The 21,272-nt window shown below is 35.4% G+C and overlaps 1 protein-coding gene across 1 annotated transcript in view; it reads left to right on the top strand.

Moving 5' to 3' along the window:
* LAMA2 (laminin subunit alpha 2) overlaps positions 1-21,272 on the top strand; it is a 329,486-nt gene that overhangs the window by 227,778 nt on the left and 80,436 nt on the right. The window contains exons 28-34 of the mRNA XM_065733920.1: positions 746-863; positions 4,035-4,169; positions 4,697-4,821; positions 6,768-6,854; positions 8,656-8,849; positions 18,056-18,198; positions 18,753-18,851. Of these exons, the coding sequence (XP_065589992.1) occupies positions 746-863; positions 4,035-4,169; positions 4,697-4,821; positions 6,768-6,854; positions 8,656-8,849; positions 18,056-18,198; positions 18,753-18,851 (901 nt within the window). The remainder of the gene's footprint in view (positions 1-745; positions 864-4,034; positions 4,170-4,696; positions 4,822-6,767; positions 6,855-8,655; positions 8,850-18,055; positions 18,199-18,752; positions 18,852-21,272) is intronic.

Here is a 21,272-nt window from a genome sequence, read left to right as displayed (position 1 = left end):
GAGGCCTTAAAGCTTGCACCATTCTATCATTTTTATTTATCAAAGATGTTATGGGATTCCAGTAGCTGAGAGATGATTAGAGTTGTTGGGAGGCAAGGATATTAACACAAACAAGTATTTCAAAAGTTACACCCATGAAACATATTCTTTTTGATAATAATTAATGGTTCTGCAGTAGGATTTTTTTTGTTTGTTTGCTTTAAATTGTTTGCTAGATTTCAATTATCTAGTTGATCCTACAGGAAAAGAAAATTAAAAAAATATCTGTCTGCAGATCTTAAAATTCCTGGGTGAAAAAAAAAAACAATACAAATGAAACATGTACTTTACAGTCAGTTTAGCTGCTTTATTTGCTGGAATTTTGTTTTATTTTATTTTATATTTCATTTTATTTCATTTTATTTTATTTTAATAGTTGCCTCATTAGAAGTTCATTTAGTGAACAATTTTATTGCTGTACCTATCACAAATTGGAACTGAATTTAATGTGTGACTGATTTCTTAACGAGTCCCTCTGAATGAAAATCAGATTTGAGCTGTTGTCAATAGTTTCACTAAAAAGAGATTAAGAAGAAAAAAAAAAAAGAAAGCATTGGGAATAGTAAAAGTGTGCTCTTTTATCTCCTCTGAGCCAAGAAGCCAACTGAAAGCCAAATAGGGCAAGATTCTACCATGCAAGATGAACTGATTTTGACTTAGTGCTTCACTACTCTTATTAAAGATGCTTGCTCTCTTTTTCTTGCAGAATTTCTGAGATCTCAATGGAAGTTGCTGAAGGTGGCATTGTTTCAGGAATGACTCCTCAGGCTTACTTGATTGAGCAGTGTGACTGCCCACTGGGTTACTCTGGCTTGTCTTGTGAGGTACGTTACTAATTTTACTCCCAAAAAAAGTATTTCTGCCTTCTGTGTTCCATTTCTTTGTAAGGTGTGACTAGCAATTAGTGCGTGGATTCACTTAACTGAGATAGATGCTCACAATATCTATATTTCATGGAATTTCAGCTTTTTTTTTTCTTTCCATTAAGTAAATATGAATCATAATGAATTTTATGACTGAGGCTGACCAAGTTTTTTTGAACAAATAAGAGCTTAATACTATTGTATTATGTACAATATGTTGTGTTTTGGTGATTCTGTTATAAGCAATATATATATTATGCCATCTCTGCCTAGAAACAGAACCATAGGCATAATTTTATCAAGATGTGATTCACAGCATCTGTGGAGAAACACAAAACTACAAATTAAAATTGGTGATAGTGAATAATAAGGATTTACATACTACTTGATGCTGAAAATTTAAATAAGAATATAAGCTGTAAAAACAAACTTGGAAACAAACAAGAGTTATTAAAATTGTAGAACTAAATACTAAAAATATAGCCACGCAGAATTTTGAAATTCTATTTTGTGAAGATTTTCTAGGTTTTTCAGATTGCCTTACAGATTCCATAGAAGGACTTTAAGATGTAGACCTGAGACTGCAGTATATTAGTTAATTAAAATTTTGTCAGTCTGTTTCTCATGATGAGACTTGCACTTTGTGCAGAATAGCATGTTTTCATTACTCACCAGCACTGGCAGTTACAAATTCTTTTGTTTCAATTGCTAGATGGAGGTAGTAGATAACACCTCCTCAAGTATTCTGCAAATCTCCCAGATATCCTGAGTTAGTGGGATCCATAAGGGGTTCCCCAGAGTCATCAGCTGGAGAAAATTTGGAGTGAGTAAATAAAGGGAAAGCTGCACTATTATATTTCAAATATTGTACATCGTTGTTTCATGGAGCAAATAAGGCAGCAGGAACAATGAGTGAAATGTGAGAAAGGAAACAAAAGAAAGCACTTTCTTTACATATTTTTCAGGTAAGAGCATGCACCTGAATGTATGTAAACGCACACACAAAATTTCAATTTTTCAAAAAAAAATTGTCCTTCAACATTTGCTCTGATGTACAGTTGAGGTGATTTGTTCTTTTGCTTTGGTGGTTGTTTTTTGTTTTGTTTTTTTCTTCAAATTTCTGAAACAGACTATATTTACCCAGAAAAATATAGGATAATGTAATTAGAACTTTATTTTAACTCACACCAGGGGCTAGAATAAATATCTCAGTTGCAACCTTTATACCTTGAGTCCAATTGTACAATCTTCACATGCTCATAACTAAGTTTATTTTTAATGTTCTTGGTGAAGGTTATGGTGTGTTCTGGGAAGGTTTATTTAATTTCAACAGGAGAAAAAAACATCTGATAATCAGGCATTTTTTAACCAAATGGTGATAGAGTATATGTATCTATTTCATGGTTTATCCTGCAATTCCACTGTGAGGACTTAAGTGCACAACATTTTTTACGAGAAATAACATTTATATCCTATGTTGTTTTTCTCTTAATTCAGAAGCAGGCTGAAAAAAAAGTGGTAAGAATTTCCCTCATGGCTACTTTGAAAAAGAAGCTTCCATGCTAATGCAGAAAAATATAGCCTACTACTTCATTTTTTGTAAATGTTTAATTTCATCTCAGGGATACTTACATCAAAACAGATGACAAGAATGTCTGCTACATGTCAGAAAAAAAAATACAGCTACAGGTTAGTTAGATTTTATTTTGGAGAGGTACCATATATTTTTACCCTGATCCTAAAGTCACTGAACTTGTAAACCTGTGCTATGTAATGTTCTATATTTGGACAAGGACGTCTTTGGGGATGGACAGAGAGGAAAAAAATAGGGAATTATAGTAAGAAATGACATTACTTTCATATGAGATTATTTATCTAAATTGGAATTCCTCTCAAATCATGAAAAAGCAGATAGGCTCTTTTTATGCTTCAGGAATCTTAATGTAGTCTAAGTCAAAATAAAGAAGTAAAGCTGAAGTGAGTTAACTTGCTTTCCATGCGATTCAAAAGAAAATAATTGTGTTTATGCTTTTTCCATAACTTACTCCTGGATGTTTTGGCAGTGATTATAAAACTGTCAGAGTGGAGTTGTGTGAATAGAATAGAGCATGTCAGGCAGTGCTTGACTGAAGAATCCAGATTCTGATGATAAGAAATTACTTACTCCAAATTTCCTTTTGTTTATTTTGTGTCTGCTGTATTGCTGCAGAGAAAGGTATAATAATGCTCTTTCTAAAAAGCACAAATTGAGGTCAACAGTAGGAAATGACCACATCAATCTGTCTTTATAGGCTCCTAGCACCACTGGGTGATGGGGATGAGTGACTTACCCTAATGGCGTGAACTATCTAGATGATTCTGTTTCTATTTTTATGCTTTCTGGGATTTTTGCAGACACTTTAATATATTTGCATAATAAGCCTGAAATAAAGATCAAGTGCTGTATTTTGGATGTGTCAGCATTGCTAACAGTATTCGAGTTGCTTTTACAATTTTATTGCCAAACTTGGGTAGGAGAGACTCAGTGACAGATAAATAAGTTTTGGGACTAATAGTCTCAAGACATGGAAAACCTTTAATTCTCTACTTTTATAGACTTTACCTTATATAGCTATAAATAATGCAGCCATTTTTTGATTGTCATCCGGTTTTTGCTTGTTATCCATCAGGCAGTATGTAGGCAGATATTAGCTTGTCAAACCTGAAAAACTCACCAAGGGCGAAGGAAACAGAACCATCACGCTTTCTCTCCACAGTCCATGCAAAAATTTTTTGTTGAAAACAAACCTTATTCTTAAGAAATGAAAGGAAGTTTACTTGATGCACAGTGAGAGCAGTGAGGTGTTCAGCATTTGAATGAAAGGTCTCTCAAGCTGTAATATGAAAAGTCTGGTGCCAGTGGAGTGCTCCAGGGAGATTTCAGCACTGTTTCCAATTAGGACTGGCTCTTGTTATCTGCAAAGTGCTGTATATTGTTTGTAACACAGGTGGAAACCTGTCAGGTTCTTTTCACAACTTGTAAAAAAAATAGTGATTGGAAAGATAAGCTTGCAATGCTCCCTATACTCAGTTCACTCTGTAATGATCTGTTTTCCTGTGCTTTTTTTTCTTTTTTTTTTTTTTTTTTTGCAGTCATGCTCTCCAGGATTTTATAGGCTTCCAGCCTCACATGGAGGGAGGATACCTAGTCAGTCCCTAGGTGCTTGTGTCTTGTGTCAATGTCATGGGCATAGTACTATGTGTGACTCTGAAACATCAGTTTGTCAGGTATTAACATTTCTGAACATAATGTAGGTTAAGTAAAGTTTTCTGTAAAGTTTTCTGAATTTTGTCTAGGTTAAAATTATGCAGTACTTTTTTACCTCTGAATTGGTATTTATGTAAGAACAGAATTTTCTGCAGATTATAATCTGCAAAGGAACATGTGTCTAGCAATAAACACAATGCTGCACTTAAATATAATAGCACATATGACTTGATACAGAAAAATTGAATTTTATTTGGTTATTTTCCCTCCTTTAGTGTCTGAAACAGAAAGAGATGAATGGGTTAAAAAATTCCTTATGATACATTTGGCCAGCTACAGATCTCCATTCATTCACTGTCTAAGGCAATATGTAACACAGCATGTGCTTGATAGATGTTCAAAGTAAGCAATCTCACTGCGAATCATATCAGGGAGAGAAAAATTTTGAATCTCGATTTATTTGAATCCCTAAGATTGAAAGAAAAATGTTGTCTGCTTTTCTTGTAATTATCAAATGCAGCTTTCATTCTGGCTCTGTTCTCTGCAGAATTGTCAGCACAATACTGCTGGGCAGCACTGTGAGAGATGTGCATTGGGATTTTATGGCATTGTCCAAGGATCTCCAGAGGACTGTCAGCCTTGTGCTTGTCCCCTATCCATTTCCAGTAACAAGTAAGCAAGCAAATGTATGACAAAGTATTACCTTTCCGGCAAGCAGTAACTTCATTTTGGGCTGTGTCCTCTTTCAAATGGCTGCAGGAGGACTGTATCACAGAAAGTCATACTGACAAGTTTGTATCTACTTACTGCTAATTGATCTTCCCTTAAATGTCAGAAATTGCTCCCATGTTAATTTGTGATGAATAAATTAATAAGTGGTAGAAAATGCAATATTCAACAGATAACGAATGTGTGTTATAAAGGTATTCTCAGCTAGAGCAGAACTCAAGTACAATATGGCCGCAAGGGAGCTGTAAAAATTCTTATGCTCATATTTTATGTTGGTATAAATGTATTACAGAGCTATTCTTGCTCCACTAAGGAATTTATTGATTCCTTATTTAATGTTACATGAGTTTTGGACAATTTTTGAAAGATAGAATAATTTAAAAGCAATATAGTTATTGCAGTATAAATTTTATTGGTCGATTTATGCTAATGAGCTTTGCTATGATCTCTCTGCATGTGTTCCTAATAGAAGATACTTTAGCACTTGAGATTTGTTTGCTGGATTGCTGAAAAGCTCTTAGTGTTATTTGAAATCATATTATAGTGCTGCTCTGGAAAGGTTTGTGTTTCATGATTGTTCCATTGAAAGGTTGCAAGTGTTCTTTAAAATCATTTTCTTTTTGTGTTTATTTGACCTTTAGGATGTTTTAGGGAATATTTCAGCCAGTGTATCTGTGAAGTTGTTTTCCTTCTGCCTACATTTTATCATCTTGAAGTGGTTTGAGGTTTTCAATTTTTTTGGAGGGCATTACTTTTGCAAACATCCGTTGCTGAACGCACCGTGATCTTTCATCCAAAGCAAGTGCTTTTTATGAAAACTTCCAAACCTTGTAAAAACCAAAAAGAAAGCAACCAAAACCATTATGAAAAGGTATTAAGAGCTTACTGCCATCTTAGAAAATTAGAACATTGTCTGGACTACAGGTTTTTCTGAGAGTTTTTTTGGTACATTTTTCCACAAGCATATTTTCTGTTACAGAAAATTGTTTATGTGGATCAATTGTAATGGAGCTGAAAATTTGTAGGATAATGAATGTGTGAGTAGTAGATCAATTTGTTTATATTTTTTGCAAGGGTGTAATTTTATTACTCATTCAAGCACTATTGATTTAATGCCGTATAAGCAAGTTACGGTAGGATGCTGACTGTACTGTACCAAGAAAGAACTATAGACTTGCCGTTAGCAATCTCTGTGCCTTCTTTCTCTGTGCCCTTTTTCAAATAGTTGATTTTCACAGTATTAATATTCAGTTGTGTTTCTTTTCACCTCTCAGCACTGTTTTTCTGTTGTTATAACTGTGCAGGCACTTAATGCACTAATGTTCATGCGACATCCTACTTTACACAGTTCCCATCAGTACACACTGATGTCACTAGTCATTCATGTATATCATGACTTAATAAAAATAATTAGCCGTCATCTTTGATTAAAATACATCAATTTCCTGATCATTAAGAAAACAGCATTTACGTTGTTTAGTCTGTAAGCAGCTTTTTCTTCTCCTTGTATTCAAACTAGTATTAAATAAGATTGGGAGGACTGGATATCTGGTAGCTCAATTTCTTAATTGTCTTGCACATCCTTCCCTTAATTTTGCTTTCTTGATCACTGTGAGTGACAGCACTATTCAGTCTCACAGTCGTACAATATGTGTGTTGGTGACTCACTTGCCTCCTTGGATCCTACTCTTGTTGATTCTGCCCTTTCCAGTATTTGTCTAAATTTTGATAGTAGCTTGCAGAATTCTTAATAAAAAGGAGGAATGTCTCACAGGTAGCAGACAAGAAACTGCTGTTGTTGAAGAATTGAGCTTACTACTGACCCTTCTACACCACAAGCTATATAATGCGATAGAGTACAGTTACATTTTCATTTGCTTTTGTTTTAGTTTTAGCCCTTCTTGTGTTTTGGAAGGACCTAGTGATTACCGATGTACTGCATGCCCACCTGGATATGAAGGCCAGTATTGTGAAAGGTAGGATGAATGAAAAAAGAGGCAAGTAAGACATGATGGAGGGAAAGCAATGTTCTTCAGTGCTACGAGTGTATGTTTATTGATGTTTAAATGCATACTTTCAAATGACTTATTTATTTTTTACACATTGTGCAAACTCTGCTATCAGTCATTCTTACATACTGTAAATTGTGTTACTTATACCACTGATATTGTCTTAGCCTTTGTATTTTTTTCCCCTGGGTCACAGAAGTAAACATATACTTATTATATTTATCTAAAATTACAAGCAATGCTTAATATTGTGACTTAATGTCATTCTTATCCTTTATTCAAGTTAATATCATCCCCATGACACCAACTTCAAAAAAGCACTTATATGTAAATATATTGATGACAAAACTACAAGCTAGTAACCCAGAAGATAGCTATTGTCTCATACATAGCAACACTGTGGGATTAAGATGATCTCACAGAATTATAGAATCTTTAAGGTTGGGAGAGACCTCTAAGATGATCCTGCCCATCTGTTCACCAACCACTATTAGTGCCCACTAAACCATGTCTTTAAGTACTACATCTACCCTTTCTTTAAACACCTCTAGAAACAGGACTCCATCACTGCCACAGACAACCTGTTCCCATGCTCCATCACTCTTTCTGAGAATTGATTTTTCCTAATATCCAATTTGAACCTCCCCTGGGGCAATTAGAGGTCATTCTCTCATTTTGTTGCTAGTTTGGCAGAAAAAGAGGATGACCCCCGCCATGTAATAACCTCCCTTCAGGTAGTTTTAGAGTGTGTTAAAGTCTCCCTGAACCTCCTCTTCTCCAGACTAAGCAATCCCAGTTCCCTCAATCTCTCCTCATAATGCTTGGGCTCCAGACCCCTCACCAACTTCACTGCCCTTCTCTGGACACTTTCCAAGGACTCAGTGTCTTGAGCGGGACTAAATATCTTAAAGGGCCCAAAACTGAACAGTGATGCAGCCTCACCAGAGCTGAGTACAGGGGGACAAGCACCTCCCTGGTCCTGCTGACTGCAGCATTTCAGATACAAGACAGGATACCATTGGCTTTCTTCGCCACCTGGGGAAACAACTGGCTCATGTTCAGCCAAGTGACAACCAGCACCCCCAGATCCTTTTTCTCCATGCAGCTTTCCAGCTTTTCTGCCCCAAGCCTGTAGTGTTGCATGGGGTTGTTGTGACCAAACTGTAGGATGCAGCTCTTGGTCTTGTTGAACTTCATCTTACTGGCCTCAGCCCAGTGATTGAGCCTGTCCAGATCCCTCTAGCAGGTCTTCCAACCCTCAGGCAGATTGACACTTTCCCAACTTGGTGTCGTCTGCATACTTACTAAGGATACGATCAATTCCCTCATCCAAATCATCAATAAAGATATTAAACAGGATGGCCCCCAATACTACCCTTATTTGACTGTATCTCCACTTGTAAGTGACTTCACTCCTAATCCAAAATACAAGCAGCTAGTGAAAGGAGAAAAAAGATTTCTAGATTAAACTAGCTAATGTAGGAAATTCTGTGTCTTGACATAATAGAAGTTTAACTGAAATCACTTCAGCATACTTTTTCATTCTAGACTGTTCCATGTCCTGGTTATGAGGTTACGCCCATTGTCATTGCATTGGACAGTCTGCAGTATTTTCTCCTATAAAAACATGTTAAGTGATATATCACCACAAACTTTTTTAATGGTCCATGGATAGTTATTTGCATACTTTTTGTTTACAGTCTTGCCAAGTATTGAAGTACACTGTGTTTTCTGTTGGCCTAATTTGTTTTTTATTTGCAACATCTAGATGTTCTCCTGGCTACACAGGAAATCCACAAACCCCAGGAGGCTCCTGCCAGGAATGTGAGTGTGATCAGTATGGTTCCATGCCTGTCCCCTGTGACCCTGCCACCGGAGTGTGTACTTGCAGGCCTGGATTCACAGGGTGGAAGTGTGCTGGCTGTGAACATCGATATGCACGTGATGGCATGAAATGCATTTGTACGTATACTAACAAAATTTTGGAGAATACATTGACTGTTTTCCATATTTCAGAAATTCAGTCCTACTGTTGCAGCAGTCAGTTCTGTGGCTTCATTTGAAAATGCTTGCTTTGTTTCTTACTTACTTCAGTATTTTGGTCTATTTTTTTCACAAGCCTTGAAGTGTTAGGAAAACTCAATAATTCTTAAAATGATAACTGAAAACTGACAGCAAAACTTGTAAGAATGTTTTTTGTGGGTTTTTGAAGTCTGTAGTTTTGCTAAAGGTTGGCATTGCTCTTGTGAAAGAGAAATTATTTGCTCAGTGAATTTTTTAGTGTTGTCCTAAATGTTTAACCAGCAGTTGCAATGCTTTGTGTCATGTGTTGCACAGAGAAACATGAAAGTTTTTATCAAAATTTTCTTGCTCATGTTGATTCAACAGCCATTTATATTAATTTACAAGATGTAATGAATGGTAGTATATCCAGGAACAAATAATATATTTTATTATAAGAGAAAATAATAGCTAATCCAGTCTAAAACATCAGCTTACATCTTGCAGTATTGGTATCTTTGTCCTACTTTTGTTTTTGATATGTACTGATTGTTTTGCCTTTTATTATTTGGATTATTTTTCCCATTAAATTGAGTAATTGAGCAAAAATTAGGCAGCAAAATTTTTCTAGAACCAATCCATTTTCCCAACCAAAATATAGGCATTTTCCTTTCCATTCCTCTTCTCCATCTTCCCCCTGCCCCAAGTAGAAACTAATTTGTTCTCTCTCTTTTTTTCCTCCTCAAGGTCAACATTTTTCATTTTAAAATAGGATATAGATACAGATCCAGTAAGCTCACAGTAAGCTATTCTTAGTATGCGCATCTTTAATGTATATTGGCATGGAACAATTAACTAGTTTAAATGTCCTACAGTAGGATTGAAATTAAAGTTTATTCCATTTTGTAGGGTTTTAGGCCCATGTGAGGTGCATGTAACATCAAGACAAATAAATATCATACCTGCAGCTTCTTTTTTTCACAGAATGTGGTTGGTCTATGTCTAGATACCCAGAGTTTTGAGAAGTCTTCAGCTCTCTAATGTTAAAATCAACTAGTGCAGCCCCAGCAAACTGTAAGCAACCTAAAAACAAATTGGGAAACTAGAGAAACACAAGAAGTGCTAAAAATGAATGAAGATATCAAATCAGTCAAAAATGCAGTGTGGCTTTTTTGAGTGGATAAGCAGGAAGCTATTAGCCAAGTAAGGCTATACATAGCTATGTGAGGCTACAGGGGGCAGAACATAGCTTCACCCAGCTGAATTGTGATCAGTTCTTGGATAGTGAGTTGTACTAAGCAGAGCTAAGTTTCTAAGTGTGACTACAAAGTTCAGTGCTCTCACATTATTCCTGATTATAGGTACTAGTCCTTTATGAAAATGTGTGGAGAAATTACTGGGAATATATACATAAACAAGCTTATTAATAATAGGGTGTGAGTTCATTAGTGGAAACATGATTATACTTAAGGAAAGTAAAGTTCTAGTGTCCTGCAGTTTGATGTAATTTAGAACTTAATATCCTATATCTTAAATGCTGTTTCAAATTACAACAAAATGAGTGCAAATAAAGTAGATAGCTACTACAGAGAAGTAACTACACATTCAAATCAATTTCAGGGCTTGAGTGTCAAGGAGAAATACAATCATGTGCTAAGTTCCTAGCTCTTGCAGTTACAAAATTTTAAAAGAACTGTGTTTTCCTTGAATTAAAATTGGTTTTTTTCTACATCCTGAATGTCTGTTCAGGACTAATTCCTGGACTAGACATTGTTCTCAGCCATGGGCACTTCTCAGTATGTGTTTTATTTAGGATGGCAGAGATTCCTTATATAAAACAGGTTAAGTGAAAGTTTTCATTTGTAGTAGTTTTCCAATTTGTTAATCAGACTGTTTCATTCTGTGGATAATAAGGTTAAAAATCTCACTGTCAATGGGAAAAGCTGTGTGCAAGCAAATCCAATTTTCCACCTTTTTGCTTTGAAAGCTGTAGCCCTCTATAATTTCTGATTTAACTGCAGCATAATTGTGTGCTGGTGTTAAAATGTATCTGCGCTACCTGGAGCAGCATTTTTGCTTCAGCTAGATAATTGATTTTGTTCTGAAAAACAATCCTTTGACTTTGCATATGGACATTTCATGTCATTGCTAGAAGGGAGGATGCAAATAAAGAGAAAGATTTCTTTCTGTTGGTCACAAAAGAAGAGAACTATTTAGAGAAATAGATGGGAGGCACCTTACTCTCCCCTGTATCTCAGGAACTGGTTACTATGACACTATGTCTATAACATCCCTGTCACGAATTACAAAAACTGCTTAAATATTTCAGCAGACAATTCCTGCTTGTTTGCTCTCATTACATGGATTTTCTTTTGTTTAAAGGTTCCTCAACCCCATATAACTCCAAATCTGCCTTTGCTAATGCAGAGCAATACTCCTGGCAGTCTGATCGATAAACCACTTACTTTTGGAGCACGTGTACTATGCTAGACAAGAGGAGCCTGTCAAGCACAAACTTGGTGGAAATCTGTCCATGGTTAACACTGTCTCGTGTGTCAAAGGCTTCAGAACACATCTGTGTTTTATTTAACTATTAGAGATACTTTCCTGCAGCTCCTAATGTTCTTTAATAGTCTCTGTACATTGCTACAGCCCCTAGTGCTCTTTAATAGTCTCTGTCAAAGAGCCATTAGAAACAACTTTCAGGGAAGCCCTGCACATTTCTTTTGTTACTCCTATAACATTTGTCTGTTCCAGTCTGATTTTACAGCTGAGAAAGGTCCTGAGTACAACATATTTTTACTTTTGTGTATCAACCACTTCCAAACTACTCAGTAAACAGTTTTCTGACTAGCTTCAGGTGTGATTAAGCCTTAATGGTAATAACAAGAGTGATTAATGCCATATGTAGAATCCTGTTTCCATTCCATATTTCAAATGAACTGCAAGCATATATCTACTTTTGTTCATTTGCAGAGTTTCATTCAAATACTGGTGTGATTGCTTTGTACCTTTCAGGAGTATGAAAAAAATCCTAGCAAAATGGCCTGGTATAATGAAAATACAAATACAATCACTCATGTTTGAATATAGTTGTAAGTAATATAAAACTGTGATTAAAGCTATTCAATATTATGTTTAGGAAAGAGAAAAAATTCTGAATATTTAGCAAAGAATAAGTATTTGAATAAAAAATCTTTGGAAAATTCTTTCAATGGTCATGCTGTACAGAAAGCTACAAGATGTAAAAGCTAAAGAATACATATTTAAATCCAATCAGGAAGATAATTAGCCCCCAATATTATAGTGTCCAATTGTTTAATATTTAAGTATATCCCTTATTGTAAGTATTCTAAAGGTTTTACAGTAAAAATTTACAATGAAAAAAAATTGAAAAAGATCCACAGGCGTCTTCATATTGATTAAACTGCTCTATTTTTCATATTGTGTTTAAATAGATTTTCAGCTTTCTTACTGGGTTTTTTTTTTCCTAACTTGCTATTTTTCAGTTGCTTTTTGCATGACATATTTCAATGTTGTTGTAGCAGTTGTATTTTAGAAAACTGCAGGTAGAATGGAAAGAGAATATATTTTTTAAAGCCCCAGTGTGAAGGTGAAGAATTTATTTACTGCTAAGTAACATTGGAAAAATAATTATAGGTGAATGTCACAGAGAGAATTTACTGTCCATTATGTTTTTAGAACAGAACATTATCTTCTCTTGTGTGCATTTGGGGGATAGAAAGAAATATCCAGAAAGTGTCTTCTAAATGATTGATACCTCCTTATGAATCACTGTCATATTTACTGTAATAAGTGCGCTTCAGTGCATTTGAACACCTCAGTGTTCATTCTGATGAAAATTATCAACAGGAGTCAATTGCTGACTGACCTATACTCAGTGTAATATTGAAGACATTTAATTTCTTTCTAAAACTCAGTAAGTCCAATCCAGAACACAAGTGAGTTGTATGATGAGTTAGCAGCCACTTCTCAGTTCATCTGTAACCAGCATGGTCAAGCAGGCTGAGATCAGTGATCTGAGTTTTGCACATGCACGACAACAGTATGCATATTGCTCCTTCCTCACCCTTTCCGGAGACCTTTGATCTTATCCAAGAAAGGAGTTAAAAAGGGGGTTGGATCTAGCCTGGAGCAATTATGTGGTTTTTTTATATTTGTACTTTTCTGGTGTGTTTTTTTTTTTTTTTGTTATACCCTGTAATACTCCACTTCAGTTGTAGAGTTTGTAGTATGTAAAATGAAGACCCTTAAATTGCACTGCTGTCAGAACAATGACTGTGCTTGTTACTGTGCAGTGTTCAGGGAAAAAAAAAAAAAAAAAAAAAAGAATAAATCCGAGGGAGAACTTCAAGGCTTTGTTGTTAAATGTATGGCTAGTCAGAACTCACCTTCTGAATGCTTTCCGAGCATCAGTCATAACTACAATGAAGCCTTATAAAGAGTTTGGCTTTATTATTTTGAGTGTATTTGGAACATAAACCACAGAAACCTTTCCTCAGAAGTACACTCTTGTCATAGATGTTCCTTGGGGTCAAGCAAAACCTAAATGTAGAGCAGTCAATTTGGTTCGGCAGTACAAGATTAAAGACAAACAGGAATCAGTCATGACCTAGAGAGATCAAACAAATATTTCATTGTTAGGAATTTTTCTTTAACTTGGTCTTGTGAATAAAATGGACATTCAGCTCTGCTACAGTCAACAAACTTAGATCTTAACAAATTTAAATCTTCCTTGTAGGTAAATGGAGAAAATCGCATGATCAGACAAAGATGGATGGGATTCTCTTAATGCCAGGTCTTGGACACTTAAATTATAGTACTTCAAATAGACTGCCACTTGCAATACAAAGGAGTTTTCCCATTTGTCCTCATGAGAAAGGGGGAGCTCCTAACATTCTGCTCCTTGCTGAATCAAGATTTTTCCTCTATAACAGGCAGGAGCTCCATGATCATAGTCCTCTAAACTCAGAATTAGGCAGAGATGCTGTCTATTTCCAGAGCCTGATCTTGAGGAATCTATGAAAAGAAACATCTAGCTACCACACAGTCCTTGATACAGCAAGAGCTATACATTTATTACAGGCCTTCAGAGGCTGATCTGAAAATGATAGCATGTAACACCAGATCTGTGAAGCGCTAGCCTAGTTTCTATGTTGTGAGTTTAACAGAATGTGTGAGCCCTTATGATACAGAGGTAAGAATTAAGCTTTTCATTTCGCTGGCCAACTGCTCCTCTGTCTGCATGAGCTCAGAATGGGACCAGCATTTCCTAACTGGCACAGAAGTTGATAATTTGTCAGTTGTTCCTTCTGTTTTGGTTTGGTTTTATGATGTGTGAGCTCCTGTTGAGTTTATACCCATATCCCAATTTCTTTTGCTCTTCTCAACCACTATATTGCCTAACAAGTACTGATGTGTATCAGAGCCAGTAAATGGGGTTTTATAAATAACAAAACTAAAAACCTGAGCCATTACTTTAGATACTGATTTGACTTGGAGAGATATCACTCATGCAACCCCCCTGAAACCAGTAACATTTTCAATGCAGCTTAAGTGTGTAGGAGTCTACCAGAGCATTGTTTTGGGTGACTGTTGTGTGTTAACTGCCATAGGCACCAAAACGTTACTCAGCAGCTCACCTCCTCCTGCACAGCATGATGGGGAAGAGAATTGGACAAGTAAAAACAAGAAAATATGTGGACTGAGACATTTTAGTACCTCAAACAAAGCTGCATGCACAAGCAGAGCAAAATAAAGGGTTCACTGCTTCCCTTTGACAGGCAGGTGTTCAGCCATCTCCAGGAAAGTGGGACTCCATCATGCTTAATAGTTACTTAGAAAAATAACCACTATAACTCCAAAGATCAAACCCTTTCTCCTTCTTTCCCTCCCGGTATTATTGCTGAGCGAGATGTCATCTGGTAGAGAGTATCAAATAGGGTATACAGCTCTCCTAGCTGTGTCTCCTCACCAACTATTACTGACACCCAACCTCCTCTTCTCTGTGGGACAGTGGCAGAAACAGGGAAGGCCTTTGTTCTGTGCAAGCACTGCTTGGCAAGAATTAAAACATGGGTGTACTATCAATGTTGTTGTGATCATAAATCCAAGACGCACCACCATATGAGATGCCATGAAGGAAATCATCTCCACCCCTGAGAAAATGAGTACAGGTCTGGAAAGATTGTTTAGCTTTAAATTAATGCTAAAATGAGAAAAAAGAGGGTAATAGCTAAAAGCTGGATAAGACTAGTGAAAAACCAACTGTTTTTATTTGTTCAACAGGAAACAGCAATACTTAAGAGTTAGTGGCTGTTATAAATTAAGATCATAGTCAGAGATTTCATGGTTTCCCTTATATCAGATATTACATAGTCATAACTCAGAAGCAATGTGCATCTTATGCATTTGCATGGGAACTGCTGAGTCATGGCCTGAACCACTATTGAGCACCTGGAGAACAGACCCAGTCTGCCCTGGAAGCACAGGCGAAGGTAATTCACCTGTGTGATCAGATTTAGACTCATTTAAGGGCTGACTGCCACTCTTGTGCAGGAGAGCTCTCTTTGGTGGAGTATTTCTGCAAGCCTGGATCTTCAGAGATGAGTGAGCATCCTTCTTTTTGTAACACTTGTTACTGTTGTGCTGGTCCTGCTGTGGTTGCAACGTTTTAAAAGCAATATAACCATATTAAAGAAAACTTCTGTCAGGATAATTTCCCATATGGAGGAACATATAGTTGCTCAGTCACTTTTTTCCTTTATTGTACATTATCTCCTCTAAGACTAAGTAAGTGGCAAGATATCCATAAACTTGTAGTGTCTCTTATTATTTTATGGTTTCTTCAAATAAAATTTATTTACCATGCAAATTTTTGAGATACTCCTCTCAAGAGGTAAGTCAAAATCGTTTACAGGGCTTCTTGTGCATGGGGAAAAATGGTAAAAGTGGAAAATAGTAATTTCCATTAGCTGCTCACTGCAGTATTGTATTATTGACTGCATGATTTGCTTCTCACATGCTTGCAGTGTTGTAATGATCTGAATTTAGTGCAGCATTTATTAATATTAGACACAAATTTATCCTGACAGTTTTATAGATGAAGAAACAGAAAAATTTGTCTCATAAAATATAATCATGCTCTTGAAATATTGCCTTAGATCTAGTGCCTTTCAGGCTATGTACTGGAGTAGCTTAGTTCTGTTTCATCTACTTGACTGCGGTCTTCACATGACATAGTTCATCTCTTCAATTTGTTAATTTATATTGAACATTCACCACACAATGCCAATATTTAACTTCATGTCTTCATAAACTGTTCTTTTTTTTATTGTTATTGATGTGAATTAAGTTTATTGTCAACATATAACACATTTTAGTGGGTTTTTTTAATCACTGTGATAGTTTTGAGAGTGAATACATTTCTCTTGTTTTATAAGTGAAATATTATGCATCAGAATTATAAAAAAAAAATAATAAAAATAAGCAACTCTTTTCAGATTCAGAATTACTTTTTTGAATCCTGCAAAGTGATTACATTCTTGGCCAGCTATAGAACAGATGTTAGTTATTTTTACCATTCAGTTTGCAGTAAAACTTGCATTCATTCTTACAAGTTTCTGAAAACAAATGTACCAACCCAGTTCTTATCATCTGTATTAAGTTTATTTATTTCTGTTAAAACATGAATCATAGTGTAGTGTATTGAAGCCACATTTAATAACAACAGAGAATATCTAGTTCAGTTTATATAACAAAATATTGAGATATAAGAGGAAGGAGTCTGAAATGGAAGCAGTGAAGATGAAAAAGGGAGTCTTAAAATAACATTGCTTAGCTTTCTGCACCTGCTTCTTACTGCGTTACTGCAGTATCTATCTTGTCATCTTTTCAGTCATCACAAGCCTCATAGTGTGTTAAACTAGTATTAATGATTTTTAGTTTTTCCACATTTAACTCAAGTTCTCACTGTATTGGGCAGTCATTCCATGTAATAAGAAATGCACTGAAGATGGTTGTGGCTGCAGACTTTAAAAAACAGAAAAGATTTAGTCTATATGGACAATAGATATCAGAAAAAAATGAAATTCCTTGTTGGAAATTACCTTTTTCTTCAAACACATACATGTTTCGCACTGTTTTTCTGCCAGTGAAATATATCTAGGAGCATTATTGAGAGAAATAATTTCATACTTCTATAATTTTTAGGTAAAAACATTTCTTAATATCACTAGAAAATCCACTGCTTCAAAGTTTGTTCCACCTCCCAAGACGTTGCTTCACTTTGCCAGCCAGACGTAGAATCAAAAACAGGCATTCCCACAATTCCTTAGGATTGGATGAGGAACTTTTCTCTTTGCAACATACATATTACAAGTTTTCAGTTACAAGAATTTATTGTGATAGTTAACAGAAAGCAAGTGGGGGGGGGGAGAGGGGGAGAGGGAGAGGGGGGGTAATGCAAGCTAATTTTGGTATGTGCAGCCCTCACCAGTATTTTTCATGCTAAAAAGAGTATTTACAAGCAAAAAAGAAAAAAAAAAGAAAAAGAAATCATACACGAAAAACTTATAAGCTGGTTAGTGACAGGACATAGGAAAAAATATTTTTTGAAAGAAAACTGACAGTATTTTTTCCCAGACTCTCTTTACTGTCTGTGTTACAATTTAAAGATGCTTGCTCTTGCTGTTATTAACTGTAAAATACATAAAGTGTATTTTAAAGTGTGATTGCTGTAGTTTCTCTTATGTTCAAATCCACAACTGTGATACAGTTTTTAAACTGTTCTTTAGATTTTCCAAACTACCTGTCCACTTTTCTCAGGCTTTCTCCAAATTGCTTGCCTAAGTTAGAATTTTATATGAATTAGTAATGGGCAACGTTAATTTTTTTTTAAGTAATCTATCAATTTTGCACTCTTTGTTTTATATTATAATGTCTCATTTCTAACTACCAAGCAATGAAGTCTTTCTTGTTCCCCAGCTGCTGTCTCCACATCTTATCATACTGTGCTTTTGTGGTAAATTATCTGAAATGAGCATTAACTTTCAAACAATTCAGTGTGTGCCATAAAATATTTCTAAATCAAACATATGCCTTAAACATTTATCCAAAATGAAAGAGTTTTTCTGTTTTTCTCCTAGTTTGTGATGATGAATGTACAGGACTCCTTCTTAATGATCTGGATCGACTAAACCAGATGATCATGAGTGTTAATCTGACTGGTCCACTACCTGCTCCATATAAATTGTTGTACAGTTTTGAGAACACGACACAGGAACTAAAGGTATGTAAGCAAATATATACAAAGGTTACATATTCACATACACAAATAATCATACTCTACTACTACTGTACATAAGTCTGCAAAAAAACAGCTATGAGTACCTTCAGGGAAGAAGAAAAACTCAAGAATTAGTTACTTCCTTTAGTTGGTAAGTATTTATTGAAGTTATTTATGTTGACTTATTTTAATATGTAAATCTTGCAGCAATAATTTGTTTATATATATGCAAGGATTATTCTGCAGGCACAGAAGAAGTAATAGTTGATATAAATAAAATAGTGTTCGCGCTGGTTGTCCAGAAAGCAGCTATGCATTGCATACAAGGTATGTTGCCTACCATGCTTACAGATTATACACTAAAATATGCAAAGCTGTCAAGATTCCCGAGGAAAGTGCAATGGTTGGATGTGACAAAGGAATAAATGACAAAAGGGAGTTGCATCGTTTAACAAAAAAGGAAATGCTTCTTGTTTTTTTTCTCTGTTATTTGGAAGCATAGAGAACCATAAAATACAGATATTTTTTTTACTTTCCTTCCTCTCTTTCCCCAACAGCATTTGCTTTCACCTCAGCGAGCACCAGAGAGACTTCTTCAGTTAGCTCAGGAAAATCTGGATACTCTGGTGACAGAAATAGATGAACTACTGACAAGAGTAAGTCACATTGGAGTCTATGGGTTTGGTTAAAGCTGAATAATGACAGGATATTAATTAAACATGAATGAATAGAAGGATTATAAGATGCTTCTCAGATTCAATATTTGAAATGGCAGCAGATTATCTAAAAACACCTTTGTGTGGGCCAATTCATTGAGATTTAATTCCTGTGAAGCTTCATAATGTAAGACAGAGCTAATAAAGAGCACACGAGGACGAGCCTATTTGGAAAATCTGAGATTGAAGGAAATACAGGTCTTGGTATCAGCTTCAGGTTACATTTCAAACCCAATGGTAACGTGCCTACCACACAGTTTCTCACATGGCTGGAGTCTTTCTTTGATTAGCTGAGGCTTTTGGAAACTGGGCTGCCTGGTTCCTTTCCTTTTCTTCCAAACTTCAGTGTGATCTCTGATGAGACTGATTTGATTTCTGCGTTAGCAACATCATCTCATAATACTCCCTTTTAAATCTCCTGAGTCTGACTATCTCAAGATTGTTCTCAGTATTTCTCTTGTAAGATTGTCACAAAACCTGTGACTGCCTGGCTTCTCTCGGATGTACTTATTGTCTAGGCATCTCAAGCCCATTATAGGAAATATTCCATTAATGTGTTATCTGTTGACATTGGCTGTTTTTTTTTATTTCCAGGATCTTAAGAGGTAATGGTAGCCTTGACTGATTCATTTATTTTAAACAACTTTTATTGCAAGATAGGGAAATTCCTCATTTAGCAAATAACTTGTTCTTATTAAGAGTCAGCGAATGAGTAATTGAAATGGGGACAGAACTCAAAGGAGAACTCAAATATTTCAGAGGGTGTGTGCATTTATTTAAATATATACCGTCTATTTTTTACTTAAGAGGAAATTGAGAGTCTTTTGGATTTCAGTTAATGTGCTATTTACTCTTTATAGTGAAATATTGACACTTTTGTAATAGAACTCTTTTTTGGTCACTAAGGTATTGTCCAAGAAAATAATACAAATTGTACCACCTAGTGGATAAAAAGTAGGAAAATGAAACAAAGACAGTAGAAATACAGTGGTCCCAAAGACATTATTTTGATGGTCTAGCAAAAATAATGTTCATTACAAGGCAGTCCCTGGCACTGAAATAGCAACATAAGCAAAATATATGAGGTTGTTATATACAAATGAGAGAATTTACCTAAATCCAGTGTAGTTTTAGAATACTTACAGAACCAAAATCCTCAATGCAATTGGTTTAAATGTGTGTGTTATATTCAGTTTTGAAAATCTCTGTGAAACCTTGGATGGATAAGAAAGCATCTGTAGTGAGTGTATGCATAGTATGCTCATATATTTCTGTATATGCACAGTTCGACACATACACATACATATACATGTGAATGTGCTTATGGAAAGGTTTTTTTTCACTTCTGCTTAATCTTCTGTTTTTCTACCAGAAATAAGTACAATAGCTTTAAGTATAGAAGTTGTGTTTGGGTTTTTTTTTTTGTTTTTTGTTTGTTTGCTTGTTTGTTTTTAGCTCATGGGACCCCTACAAGCACAGAAAATTATATTTCTATTAAGATTTATCAATCTTTGGCACAGTTGCTCTTTTTAATAGCCTTTCTCAACTACTCCCCTCTACACTCTTTGTCCAATATCACCAAACTTATACATATTTCAGTCCCTCCTGAAAACTGCTTAAAATATGTTGCAAATTCTATATTTCTGTGGACCAGTCTTGAAAGGAAAACTTTTGCAAATATAATCCTAGGGAATTTAATGCAGTTTCCAGGTTACAAATGCTTTCTTTACTGCTGTTTTCCCTTGTTGCAATAAGTAAGTTGCCTTATGATTTCTAGTTCAGCTTATAAAGGAAATGTTAACTGAATTGGACTTCAGTTTTTAATTTGGGGACTGCCAAAACATATTAAATCCTACACTTCTCCTTCTATATTCGTAAATAGGATTAGTGGATTAATGTCCCAAAAAGAAGAATGGAATATTGAAGCCTCGATCCTACACGTCATGTAGCTTTAAGCTATATCCCCAAGTAATTTGTGCACACAGTACAACCATAGGTAGCAAATGTTCTGCTCGTATCTGATTTTCAGGCTTGTCAAAGTGAAAACAGTAATGACAAGAAAAAAGGATGAGGAATCTTTTTCCATGAACAAAAATTTCTACCAATTTTAAGATAAAATGTAGAAACAGTAGCATTTACTCAGTACAAAACTTTTCAGCCAGTGATCTCATCTGTCAATGCAGCTCTCTTTTATTCCATTTCTTTCAGTGACAAATTGTACCACATCTTCATTATAAGATATACACAAGATTATCATCTCTTTCTCTTGCATTGATTACATTCTTATGTACTTGCATGCTGATTCTTACATCTTACCTTAGACCTAAGATTTCTCATTTCCTGTCAGTTCGCTATTTTTAA

Source organism: Cyrtonyx montezumae, unplaced genomic scaffold (genome assembly GCF_038088225.1).
Source record: "Cyrtonyx montezumae isolate F1298 unplaced genomic scaffold, pur_monq_1.0 scaffold_0, whole genome shotgun sequence".
Classification (NCBI taxonomy): domain Eukaryota; kingdom Metazoa; phylum Chordata; class Aves; order Galliformes; family Odontophoridae; genus Cyrtonyx; species Cyrtonyx montezumae.
The sequence above is the reverse complement of the archived record's forward strand: the minus strand, read 5'-3'. Positions and strand labels throughout refer to the sequence as shown.